Genomic DNA, 13,410 nt, shown 5'->3' on the forward strand with positions numbered 1-13,410 from the left:
ATGGTACCTGGGGAGCCAGGAAGGCCAACATCTCCAGAAAGACCAACTTTCCCATCTTCACCTTTGTTTCCTGGGAAGCCCACATCACCCACTAGTCCAGCTTTTCCTTTCACACCTATAAAGAAAATCAAGAAAAATGCTGTGATTAGACCACATTTTGGGCAATGTGTTCCTCCACGGGAGAGGGTGAGCAGGAAGGTAAAGCCACTTGAACTGCAAAGGGGGATAGATCCAGTGAAGAAATTCTGAAAAGGATCATGGCAGCTGTCTTCACATTTGAAAGGTGCTGCCCAATTGAAAAATAGGTAAACTTGTTCTGAGTGCCCCCAGAAGTAGAAACAATGGGTAGAAATGTTTGAGAAGCAGTTTAGATAACTATAAACTAAGGGAGTGGACACCATTATTCCAAAGGCCTTAGACTTAAGTCTACGAGTCTTGAAGGAAGAGTAGGCTGATTTGCTTGAGGAAACTATGGGCTGCCTGTGAGTGGATACATGTCAGGCAGGAATTTTTCTGCACTGGATAGAAGTTGCATAATTTGAGGTTGGTCTCCAAAATTCCTTCCAATCCTCAGTTTTGGGGAGTCTGTGAGACATATGAGACGAAAGTACAGCAGCCTTACCTTCAAAACCAGTCTCCCCAGGTTGTCCCTTGGGTCCTGGAGTACCGGAAATTCCGAGTGTCTGGCCGTGATCTCCTGGGGATATAAAAAAATTGTTCAAGTGGTCAGGAGAAGCTATAGCTCATTTTGTACAAAGAGATCTTTTGAAGGCAAAATCTTTTCAGATTTAATATAGCCAGAAGAGTTCCTTGACAAGATTACCTGTTGGATAAAAGGGGACCAATCACCAACAAAGAGCTGGGATGCTACCAGGCTACTGGCACGAAGTGCTGCTACATGCAGCATATTTCCATTGGGAAACACATCACTGGCTCATTATGGGCAGAGGAGATGATAGGAGGAGCTCTCAAACATCACCAGAATGAAAGAATGATGACAGCAAGGATGGGAAATTTTCCTGCTCAGTGGACTGGGTTCAGCAGGGGGAGAGACTGTCTAGAGCCGAGATTCTCCTCTGCTGCTGAGTCTAGAAAGCAGGTGGGTCAAACCATTGTTTGTCACATGTCTTTGAGGAAGAAAGACGACAAAGGGAGTTTTGCCAAAAGGAAAATGTAAATCAATTCACTTTCCCATATCCACAGAATCTTCCCCCATGAGAGCCCTGGGCCTGCTAGAAATCCACCTTGCTCTGAAAAAACACATTTAAAAGAGAAAATGCTCCTTACCTTTTGAACCTGGTAGACCAGATGCTCCTGGGAGCCCAGGCGCTCCATTGAGACCCTGTGAACCCTTAACAGCAATATGGGTATCATTATTTCTGCCCAGAGCTCAGGGCCTCCCACCCTCTCAGCCCCCTTCCCTTCCGTGAGCCACTGTCTGAGGGATGTCTACTGTGTACTCTGTGGCAGGGGTGAACTGGGGGGCGGGGACGGAAATCCTGCACAGGGGAGGGTGATGAGCAAAGGTGGAAATGTATGCTTAGAGTTTTAGGGAGACATTCTATCTGCAGATTAATCCTGGTCTTGTCATTCATAACTTCTCAATGCCTATCAAAATTGAAATCTTGGGAAATCAAGGTGTGGCTTTTTTAGGAAGTCTCTTAGAAAATACAGAATGTGACAGTCAGGCCAGGCACTTGGTGTGCTTTGCAGAGAATTTGCTACCTGCACCCAAGCCAAAGCTCTGGAGCCATTTTGTACAAGAAAAAGTGTTGCTTCACCATGTGGGCCTAGCCCCCTACCACAGGTTCCACAAGGAACACGAAGACTTTCTGCCACCAGGCAGCAGGCTGTATGTGTGCAGGTACTGGAGTCTGAATTTGGGCTAATGTTACCATTTTCACAGGAAAACTTGCCTTCATTGGCTAATGTCCAACACTGTGAGTCTGGGAAGTGAGCATGTCAGCTGTCATCAGTACGGTTCTTCCCCTGCTATCTGGTATGGTTTTGATTCATTTTAAGATGTACCCAGTAAAGACATATGCTACCTAGTGCCTTGGGTGGGAGCCTGGGTTCTGGGCTGGGTCACTATGCTCTCTGGGCAATTACCCAGAACACCCCTGCATTCGTCTGGCTTTATCCGCACATTACCATACCTACTAATTCTGAGCCTTTGCTCTTGCTGGGACTCCTCTCTGAACACCTTCCCACTTTGATTCCATTCCTCCTAGTGTGTGAGTAGTCAGGACCATGCAGTTGAGAATTATTTCTCTTGAAATTGCTTCCAGGATGTGTGTGTGTGTGTGTGTGTGTTCTCTGCACCAGGTAAACTGACCCTTTTAAGAGACAGGGACTTTGCCTGCAGGGAGCACAGGTGTTCTGTGATCCAGTTCACTTAGTCCCTTCAGTAGTACTACTATTATTGCTAGTATTTCTTCAGAGCCTGCCATATGCCAGATCCAATGCTGGGTGCTTTACATATATCATCTCACTTAAGCCTCACTACTGTCTGAAGGAGGTTTGAATATTATTTCCATTTTTTATAGATGAGAAAAGTGAGGCCCAGGAAAATTAAACAATACGCACAAAATCACCGAGCCAATGGGTAATGGAGCTGAGACTCAAACCCAGGTCTGTCTCATTGCTAAGTCTACTCTACTACCCTGCCTTTCAAGAACCCAGAAAAGCTGGATTTGATTCTTGGCCAGTTGTTGCCTCTTGTGGAGGCAACAAAGACCTTTCTGAAATCAAAACATTGAGAAGTCTATACCGAATCCTTATGATGTGCCAAACTCAATGCGGGGTGCTGGCAGTGGGGTGCAGACAAAAGAGCATGTAAGGCAGTTCTTGTTCTCAAGTCCTAACAATCTCATTCAAGAAATCAGACCCACACAGGAGCAACTAGGATCAATATAAGCAGTGAGAATTGTAGAGTGCTAGCATGGTGGGAGCTCAGGGACTCCTGGAGGATCAGGCTTCTGGGCTGTGGCCTGAAGGATGGGCAGGTGTTAGGCAACTGCAGAGGAAAAGGCTCTGCTATGTAGTGGAGGGAGCATGAACAAAAGTCCAGAGGAGGGGACATTCAGGAAAGGGTCAGAGGACTCGTCAGACAAAAGGAGAGAGCTTTGTCTGGCGTCAGCTAGAGGAATGGGCTGGGAAGTGGGCTGGGATAAAAACGGTGGGCAATAGGGACATGTCTCCCCTGCTATGGAGGCCCTTTCCTGGTGGAGAGACAAAGATCTGGGCACACTTACACTTTCTCCGGGTATGCCTGGGAAACCTGTGATTCCAGGGGACCCCTTCAGGCCAGGTAAGCCCCGTAGTCCTGTGGGACCAGGGAGGCCTGGTCTCCCAATAAGTCCCTTGATGGTGCTGGGGAAGCCAGGAGGTCCAGGTAAGCCTGGTGGCCCAGGACGGCCAGCTACTCCTTTGTCACCTGGGAAAGAAGCAAACAGCTTGAAAAAAGACTCTGGGCAAGAGAAAATCTGCTCCTCAGGGTGCAGGTGCCCTGGGTCACAGGCAGGCAAAGTGCAGGCTTGGCGACAGTTAGTGTGGAGGTGGTGGGGGGAGGTGCCTTCAGCCTTATGGGGCACGACTCAAGGCCACCCGAGCTCTAGCACTGGAAAAGCTGCTCAGTGCCCATGCTCCACCATCTGCCAGGCCCCTCTAGGGCTGCAACAGCCTGTGGTTCAAAAACTCAGTTCCATCATGGCAATGCAAGCTGACAGTCTCAAAGTCCAGGCACCACTCAGGCCCAGGGAAGGCAGCCTCCTTGGATTTCCTGCTGCCACCCACACTGCCGCTCTGGGGGCCTTGGACTGCATGCAGGGCCTATTCTCAGGAAAGAAGTAAAGTTTGGTCATAGAACCTTTCTTGGGCATTTCTCCTGCCCATTCCCTGCCCCAGCACCTCTGGGCCCAGGAAATCCGTTGGATCCAGCTGAGCCCCGAGAGCCTTTGTCTCCTTTGAATTGGAGGTTCAGCATTGGAAGTCTTGGACTGGGTAGTCCAACGGGCCCTGGGTCGCCTCTGTCTCCTGCGGGGATGGAGATCATGAGACCAGTATAAGAGGGAGCTTAGACACAGGGTCAGGCATGCACAGACCTGTCATATCAGCTCTTCTGGCACCACCCCCAAGCCCCCTTTCCAGCCCCTTCCAGCTTCTTCCCTGCCCCCGTTTCTCCAACTTTGCATTTATGTACACGGTCTCTCCTTTGACAAGCCCAAAGTCCACTAGCAACTTTAGACCCTACTCAAAACCCTCCTTCGCTGAGCATCTAGGGAGGTACGACAAGGCCTCTGATATGCAGTGCTAACTCAGAAGTGATGAGGTCTTTTGGTTTAAAAGGACTTCATTTAGGAGCCCTAAATCTTATTATCTAACACAGGGTTGGTACAAGCCACACGAATGACAAAGTTGACAAACAAAATGTCTCCTGGGAAGCATGGATGGCAATTCCAGAATTCAGTTCCCAGCTCACCTTTCTCACCAGGGCTACCAGTCCGTCCAGATGGTCCCACTCTTCCTGGTGACCCAGGAACTCCCTTTAATCCACTTGCACCAGGAATACCAGGGAGACCTGGCATCCCTGGAAAACCTATCAGTCCAACAGACCCTTTCCCACCTGTTGAGAAACAAGAGCTTTTATTGTTATCCCTGTTTTACATACAAGGAAATGGAAGCTCAGAGAGGTCAAATAACTCACCCAAAGTCACACAACTAGGGAGCTGCAGAGAAGGGATTCAAACCCAGGTTTCTCTAACTCCAAAGCCCAAGCTATTAGTCACTACACATTATACTACTTTCCTGAACATGGACATGGCACTAAGCAACAGAAAGGAAAGAAGAGGTGGGTACTTCTCTTATGATTCACCAAGTTAGAGCCCTTGTGTGGCAAGAAAAAGAAAAAAGACCAGGGCTAGGAGTAAGGAAGATGAACTCTAGCCTGGCACTGTTGCTAACCAGTTGCATGACCTTGGACTAGTCACTCTCTCCTGTATAAAATGGAGATGCCTCCCGTTCAGTCTCTGGTGTCCAGCAGGACAATCACAGAAAATGAGAGCTATCAGACTCTGTGGTAGGGGTCATGCAAATGAGCAAACCCAGTGTGGCTGTTACTGTCCTGGGCTTTATTGGCCATGCCCAGTGTTCCACCCAGCAGGCAGTGAGGGTGACTTACCTTGGGTGGGGGTCTTCATTTAGCACTAGCCTTGTCCAATTATCTTGCCACAAAAAGCCCTGCCCACCTCCCTCCTTGTTCCCCTTTCCTAGGCAGGGAGGAGGGGGCAAGCTGGGCAGCACGGATGCTTGTTTTTGGCACCCACTGGTGTCTTCCTGATTGCTTCACTTACCCTTCAGACCTGGCAGGCCTGGCAACCCAGTGACCCCTGGCAAGCCTGAGTTCCCCAGGAAGCCAATTAGCCCTGGAGCTCCAGGAAAGCCTTTCAGCCCAGGGAGACCTCTCTTTCCAGCTGATGCAGGGGGACCTGTCTCGCCCCTTGGACCTTTCTTTCCAGGATGTCCTGAATCAGCACAGGAGAGAACACAGGACAGCTGTCAAGTGAAGCTCTGTCCAGATCTGGGCCATTGCCCATTCCCATGGCTTCTGGTTGGTTGGCTTGTTGGGTTTTGTAAATGGCCCCTTAACAATGGCCTATGCAGGCTGCTAACAGGCAGAGTTCTTAGTTGGCTGAAGTATTAGCACCTACCACCCAGAGCGCCACACCAATGGCTATTACTTCCAGCATGGCACAGTAGCTGGCAGGGTGAGCAAATCCTTTATGATTATAAATTATTCCTCCTTTATGAATGTGATTCACACTTTAGCCTCTGAATGGAGCTCTGGGAAGCCAGGGTGGCAACTAGACTCTGGTTTCCTGGTACTTCCAGTCTGAATCACACCACAATGGCTGTTTCCTGAGCCAATCGGTGAAGTAGAGGTTAAAGGGGAGCCATTGTTTCAGCCTCACAGGGAGCCATGGATACAGGGCTGCCCTTTTAATCCCTCATGCAAGCAGTTAAGTCAGCCAGTTCCTTGGCGTTAAGGTTGAAAGACCCCCTAGTGCCAAGTACTGTAGAAATCCCCAAGGCCCATTTGGTCTCCTAGGTATTCTGAGACTTCTTTCACCATGCTTTAAGTTGGTCAATGGGATTAACCTCCTGAGCTGCTGCCAAAGTGGAATGTTCAGGTACAAAGCAAGAAAATTAAAAAACCAAAGGATTAAATCAGTGACGACAGAGGTATTCGGGCCCCCAAGGACCTAAATGAATGGCTGACTTGGCTTTCTATGGATTGAAAAGCATCAAGTAGCTGCAAGCCCCAGGATTCTAATGGGAGGCCATGAAGGGGACTCCATAACAAGGGAAGGAAATTCAATGGAGGCCAACCCCACAGCATGAGTTCAGGGACCCCCGGCCTTGCCAGGTTATAGTGTATAGTCAGATAATTCCCTAAGTGGCAAAGCTGGTGGGGGTGTCAGTCTGTGAGCTTGTGTGCCGTTTTCTCACCTGGACAGCCTATGCGAAGACCCCAGAAACACAGAAGGACAAAGGGGATAAAGAGGATATTAGTGGCTCTGCAAAACCGCAAATTCAGTCACGTGGCCAGGAGTGAGGGGGGATGATGTAGTCACCGAGACAGGGTGAGGAGGGTGATACGAGAAAAAGGCAAGCTGCAAACACCAGGCTGGGACCAGGGCACGTCAGGCCGCACTGCCCAGTAAAAGACACTCTGCCCACGGGGCCTCAGAGGCATGCTCACTGAGAGGCAGGCTGCCAGCACGGTCACCCTCTGCTCGAACTTCTCCCCCAACCCAAAGCAGGCTCCTCATGGCCCCAGTGAAGGCAATGGAGACGGGCTAAACCCACCTGGACAACAAGGGTGGCATCTCTAACTGGGAAAGGCAGGGGGAGGCTGGAGCATGAAAAGGGGGAGTGAGGCCACAGGGGAGGGGGTGGGAGTGACTTGTGGTAAGATTTTGGAAGCTAAACTGCAGGAATCTCTTCTGCTTGGCACTGTAAGGGTCACTTGAGATTTGAAACTGGAGAGGTGAGGAAAGTTGAGTCTCCTAAACTCTGACCATGCCACGTTGCTGCTATTGCCCCTCAGGGTTCCAGGGCCCAGGGCCTAGTTTAAGTCTGTCAAGCTGGGGCTCCTCCTCCAAAGGACCTACCCGAAGTGCCTGGAAAGCCTGGTGCTCCTGGGAGTCCGGGTTTGCCCTTGATGCCAAATAGACCACCAGCCCCGGGAAGGCCTGGTTGTCCCATGAGGCCTGGTATTCCAGGCCTGCCCCGTTCACCTTTGGGGCCTAGCAAGCCTGACTTCCCAAGCAAACCTAGTGAAAGGAAGGAGCAGATGATTATAGCCTGGATCGATAGCAGGGATTGGTCACCAAACAAACCAGGGAAGATCTTAGCCCAGGATGCATCCCGGGTACCACTGTCTTCTCAGTTCCAGCATTGCTGCTATTCCCAGCATTAAATCAGAGACTTTGCAAGAAATCTGACTATTGGTTATGGTTACTTCTGGAATTACTAAGACAGGTGAATAGACAGGTGATTTAAGAAAAAGTTCCAAAAAAGGAGGGACAGAACAAAATGACTTTTCATTTTAACTGCCTAATTAATCCATCACCCCAGACTCATGCAAGTATTCATGCAAGTATTTCAGTTACTGAAAGGCTGTCTGTAGATTGCTAAATAAGTGGGGCAAAAAGAGTCACCCTTGGGTCCTGGAAAGCCAGAGTCTCCAGGAAATCCTCTGTCCCCTGGTAATCCCTGTAGGCCTTGCTCCCCCGGAGCACCATCCTCAGCACCAAAGATGTCACCAGGGGCTCCCTTGGAACCTGGTAAACCTGGACTGCCAACTTTCCCAGGCAAGCCATCTTTTCCAGGGAGCCCAGGAAACCCAGGCAAGCCCTTCTCCCCACGAGGTCCAGGAAATCCTAAGTGTAAAGAGGCAAAAATAAAAGGCCATGGAGGTTTAGAAACAATAGATCTGAGTAGAGGTCTCTGAGACAGAGTTTTTCCTACTACAAAAGTTAACATATTAATAATGTGTCACTTCTCTTAAAGGTCTGGTCCTGGGAGGACTTGCCCAGAGGCAGGGACTGCACCATGTGACCTGGAAGAGGTTCTAGCTCAGTGAGGCTGGGCCTTGGGCAGGGCTCAGCAACCCGCTCCTGGGGCTCCTACAGTTGCCTAGGAGCACAGGTTATACCCCAGACCTCCCGTCAAAGGCCCAGTCTCTTCTGGAGTCATCTAACTCCTGCCATCATACTTCCCTCTTCCTGAGTTGGGGAGGAAACTGAGGTACCAATAAACCCTGGAGCAAGTGGCCCACAATGAGCCCCATGATATAGAGCAGTGGTGATTCTCAAACTGAGCATGCGTAAGAGTCACCTGGGGCAGGGGGTGCTTGGTAAAACTTAGATTGCTGGGTACCACCCCCAGAGCTTCTGAATAGTAATTCTGCCAAGAGGTCAAGAATCTGCACTACTAAAAAGTTCCTAGGTAATGCTGATGCTGCTGGCCCAGGGAACACAGTTTGAGAACCACTAGTGCAATGTAGAACAATGCTCAGGTTGGAATGACAGGGTGTGAGCAAAGGGATAGAAATGGACAACTTCCCTGTGACTGATCTGAATCTTTTTCTCTGACCTTTAAGGAGTTGATCCAGGAAACTGCCATAGAACTGGCAGCCAGACAACCTGGCAGAGGCCTAGCTCTGTCACTAGTGGCTTAGCAACCTCAGGCAAATCACTTTCCATCTAAGCCTCAGTTTCCTCACCTGAAAGTGAAGGGGTTGTCCTAGTGATCTCAAATGGCCCTTATTGCTTGGACATACTATCATTTTATAGTTCTAAGCTCTCTTGTGCCTGAGTATGAAATCAAAACCATCCCACTCACACCAGAGCACAAACCTAACTTCCTATAACGGGTGGATGGCTACCACAATCCAAACACACACTCCCACCAAAGGAGAAGCACGTGAGGAGAAGCTCCTTTCCTTACCTGGCAATTCAGGGAGGTGAACCAATCCTGGACTTCCGGGCTCTCCTTTATTTCCATGTAATCCAGGCTGGCCTGGAGTCCCAGGGAGGCCACGGGCCCCTTTAGGGCCTGAAAACCGAAAGGTGAGTGGTGAGGGGCAAGGAAAGTCAGTGTGGCTAGGTATAATTTGTGATGTTCAGTCAAGAATCCTAGTTTCTTGGAGGGCCTCTCTTATTCTCACATCCCCACAGTACAGTACAGCCCTCTCCAGCAGCCATTCTATTTTCTCAATCCTCAAAGCTGTCCTCGCAGGAGGAATGTGGATCCCCAAATGCTACCAGGCTGTACTCTGCTTCCTTTGGCTCATGGCCCTTAAAAGTGTGCTCAGTAGCTTTCTTGGTCCTCATTCCATACCTGGGAATCCGGGAGTTCCTGGGAATCCTGATGGACCATATGGCCCAGGAATAATACAAGGCAAGGTAATACCTGTAAACGATAACATGTAAGCATCTGGTGAACTCATTGAGTCAAGGATGATTTCCCCCTAGCATGCTCCTTTACTCCCATTCCATCAATTTGGACAAGCAAGTTCTTCCCACCCAGCAGCTGGGAGCCCATGCAGAAGAGTCCTGGCATCAGAAGCTCTTGGGAGTTACTCCTAGTACAACTGCTTATAGATGAGAATGCCTCTAGCGTCCAAGTGCCAAGAGGTCACATTCCATACCGTCAGAGTCCAGAGGGCAGGCAGTCACCTATGCAGTAGGTTACCTAACAAGGTTTCCAAGGGGTGGCCTGTGCAGGAACAGCAGCAAACGGCAATTGCCTACTCACCCTGGCCTCAGATGGAGCCTCCTTATGATGGGTGCTTGGGGTTAATCCTAAGGGTCCATTATGCTCACATGACTAGAGTAGAGGGTTTGAAGCCAAGACCCCTCAAGTTCACATCTGCCCTTTTCTTGGAAAGAGGCTTTTCCCAAACCATTGGGTTCTTTTGATATATCTCATTTGGGATCTACTGAAAACTATTGATTATCCTTGGTCAGATGTACCCGTATGTCTATATCAGGCAAACACTGAAGGCTATTCTCTTGGTCATGATAGACAAATTGTGACCCTTCCTTTAGCTCCTCATGTGAAACTGTCAAATCTGCTACTCAGAGAAAAGGGGTAGTCAATTTCAGTATTCAAGACATTGAAATTGGCATGCATAGCCCTTCGCTTACCAAATTCTTCCTTGCTCATTCATAATGCAAATAAAAAAGAGTCTATAAGATTACAGAGGGGAGGTTTAATAAAATACTGGTGAACAAATTGTTTGTTGGATCTCTCAATTGCCATTTGCAAACAATTGCTATACTAATTAAAAATTAGTCTTGCCTATTCATTACAACAATCCCCCAAGGTCTGCTTTAAGACACAGAGCCAACAGTTCTAATAAACTGCTGTAGCTTTTGCCTGTACTTAAAAGAAATCATGAATTGCATTTCCTAAAGATATGTATACAACTTTTGATTCAGACTGCTTACTCAACTGGCTGGCATTCCTCCTCCAATCCCACTTGTATTTTCCAATATAAAGGCCTGATGGCATTTTTAGCCCACTTGTTCTATTTCCAAATCAAAATTGGGAATTTAACAGTGTACTGTATTGGTTAAGAGGTTGGGCTCTGAAGTCAGACAGACCTGAGCTCATATCCTAGTTCGGCTACTAACTGGTTGTATGGGCAACATACTTAACCTCTCTGAGCCTCATATGTAAAATGGGAGCTACTTATCTCATATGGTGTTTGTGAGGATTGTATGTAATAATGCTAACAGCACTTAGCACAATACCTGGTACCCTGGTATGCGCTTAACGAATAGTACTTTTTTGTTATCTTACTTAAGGAGCGTTCAGAAGAGTTCCTGCAAGGCCATGCCCTGGTTTCTACGTCAGTCAGGTCAGTGGCACTACTCTGTAGCCTGGGCAGCAATGTTCTGCCTTCTAGACCTCAGGCTGCTATAGTCATATTTCCACAGGTAAAGAGATGGCCATAGGCCTGATCTTGCTCCATAGGTGGTCACCCCCACCTTCATTCTGTCACACATTGAGATGATGGAGCTATTTCTGAGGGTTATTTCTCTACTATGGAAATATGCTCTATGGGCAAGCACCTCATGATAAGATGCTTCACTGGGAGAGGGATGCCAATCCTGTGCTTGGCGTGGGCCTGGGTCCTTTGGACTAGGCTGAAGAACTGCCTCCTTAGATGGTATCACTAGAGGGACCCTGCAGAAGACTCTCCTGCTCCAACTATTTCAATAGCCCATTGTCTCCAATATGTCAAACACTGCAGTTCTATTGCTTTATGTCTTAAAAAACAAACTGGGTGAAATACAAATCTCTCTGGGACAGGTCCGAACACGAAGCCATCCATCCTCAGTTTATCAGATCAGTTTCATAAATTCTTTTCACCCATGAAAGCTAGATAAAACAAAACCTTTAGAGGATGAAGCCGAGGACAAGCATCTGGAAAGGTTCCAGGACAGGAAAAATAATGATCAAAGGGAAGATGAGCAGAAACCAGAGGAAATAAAGCACATACTTCCCTTTTGCCTCAGACCATTCTGTACACCACACCACACTTGTGTATTTCAAGCAGAGGGTCAACATGGTGGAAAGATAAGGACTTTAAGTCACACTAGTATCTGGCTCTTTTATTTTACATCCCTGTCTTCCACTTTACATCCCTGAATTCAGAGCCTTCTCGCCAACAAAGCAGAAATCAGCTCTACCTATGTTCTGTTTTATAAGTGCAACAAATGACCTAATTATTCAGAATTTTCCCCATCAATGCCAAAATTTATCTTCAGAATAAAAAGCACCTCTGGTATCAAGATTCTAACGTATCAGTTTACTCTGGGTCCAATGAATACATATCAGACATGTGCGGGTCCTTCCAGGCACCTCCCAAGGCAAGTTATGGCCCTAGTTAAGTTCACAAAGTGAAGGTGGAGATCAGCCAAGCTGTCAACATGCATGGTGAAGGAAATCAGTCCCTTTCAGAGACTGCATGTCCACTTACTCCTGTATGCCCTCCCAGGAAGTATGTGCTAAGGAGCCTCTGAAGCAGTGTCAGTGTTAGCCTTTGCACCCCAGCCTTAGGATCACCCCTCCCCAACCAGGGGCTCCAGTGTGGTGCTCACATCACTGCGAGTGTCTGAGAAAAAGGTGAACAAAGAGGAAGGGGGGTTTTGCCAACATTGGTGTTTGAGAACCCCTAGACCTAGCTAGCTCTCACCTCCCTTTGTGTCTAAGTCTCCTTTACCAACCTTCTCCTTGCAGCAGCAGTCACCTAGACCAATCAAGTAAAGAAGAAAATTAAACCGGGACAGAAGTTCCTTGAGGCCCAAGGGAAGTCTTCTCTGCAGCTTGAGTATGCCTACCAATCAAATTCCCTGTCTGGATTGAGCAGAGAGAGCTGGCACCCACACAGGATCAAGGACACAGTAGCTGCTTCAGTAATAACCAGGGTGATTGATTACTATGAGCATCTGGACCAGAGCCTCTTTGGAAAGAGCTGGTTGTATGCCTGCCCAGGGTTTGTAATAATTCACACTACTAGGTTGAAAGGCTTCCGATGACTGCATTCCCTCTCCTGGCAATGTAGCTGTCCTAACCTGGGCCACCCCTGGTTGAAGCGAGTACATTTAGGAACAGCATCTTCATTTTTCATGGCAACGGTAATGGCCACAATGCAAATGTCTGGGGCCCACAGGGTACATGTTTTTAACATTGTGTGGAAAGAAAGCTAGGTTTGAGGAGTTGTTGTATTTGGTTGCCATAGTGAGAAAAAGAAAGCTAATGCTCTTAATTGAAGTAATTTTTTGGAAAGTCTTAGTACTGCAACAAGAACATTTTCTGCACAAGGCACCTCTCAGGCTATAGCTTACTTTATCACTATATTCCTAAGAACTTTGTGTCCAAGAACTAGTGAAGCTTGGGATAGAAATGGTCCCAGGGGCTTCCTTCTGTTGACTCAGCTTGTTTTCAAGCAGTTAGAATGTTGATAATATTCAGATTGGAGTGTAAGTTTAGAGGTACCATGTTATTATAACTCAGTTTAAAACCTAGTTGCCTGCAAAATGTGTTGACCTAGAATGAAGACCCCATTGGCAGAGGGGTGGTGAAATGACCATGAATAATGTCTCTGAAAACTGAGCTGGAAGGAAAGCTATAGCTGACACCAGGAATTTCAAAAGGTAGAATGATTTAGTTTGACAAAATTCCTCACAGCCTTCAAAGGAATTTGTGAACTGAAATACCAACTTGGTTTTAAGAATCTTGAATCATCAATTTTTAACCTATATCATCATCCTTATGATACCGATTCACAAAAGTAGATTTTAAAATAAATAAAATTTCAAAAGACCTGGTATC

The 13,410-nt window shown here is 47.7% G+C and overlaps 1 protein-coding gene across 6 annotated transcripts in view; it reads right to left on the reverse strand.

Moving 5' to 3' along the window:
* COL4A6 (collagen type IV alpha 6 chain) overlaps positions 1-13,410 on the reverse strand; it is a 253,247-nt gene that overhangs the window by 14,654 nt on the left and 225,183 nt on the right. For 3 of the 6 annotated variants that reach the window (XM_070501889.1, XM_070501892.1, XM_070501887.1), the window contains exons 24-35: positions 12,272-12,325; positions 9,406-9,477; positions 9,013-9,120; positions 7,722-7,943; positions 7,173-7,334; positions 5,352-5,522; positions 4,481-4,624; positions 3,910-4,035; positions 3,255-3,436; positions 1,288-1,351; positions 623-697; positions 8-115 (exon numbers count right to left, since the gene is read on the reverse strand). In XM_070501889.1, coding sequence (XP_070357990.1) covers positions 8-115; positions 623-697; positions 1,288-1,351; positions 3,255-3,436; positions 3,910-4,035; positions 4,481-4,624; positions 5,352-5,522; positions 7,173-7,334; positions 7,722-7,943; positions 9,013-9,120; positions 9,406-9,477; positions 12,272-12,325 — 1,488 coding nt within the window. The remainder of the gene's footprint in view (positions 1-7; positions 116-622; positions 698-1,287; positions 1,352-3,254; positions 3,437-3,909; positions 4,036-4,480; positions 4,625-5,351; positions 5,523-7,172; positions 7,335-7,721; positions 7,944-9,012; positions 9,121-9,405; positions 9,478-12,271; positions 12,326-13,410) is intronic. The other 3 variants (XM_070501890.1, XM_070501888.1, XM_070501891.1) reach the window with 2 other exon arrangements.

This window comes from Equus asinus, chromosome X (genome assembly GCF_041296235.1).
Source record: "Equus asinus isolate D_3611 breed Donkey chromosome X, EquAss-T2T_v2, whole genome shotgun sequence".
Classification (NCBI taxonomy): domain Eukaryota; kingdom Metazoa; phylum Chordata; class Mammalia; order Perissodactyla; family Equidae; genus Equus; species Equus asinus.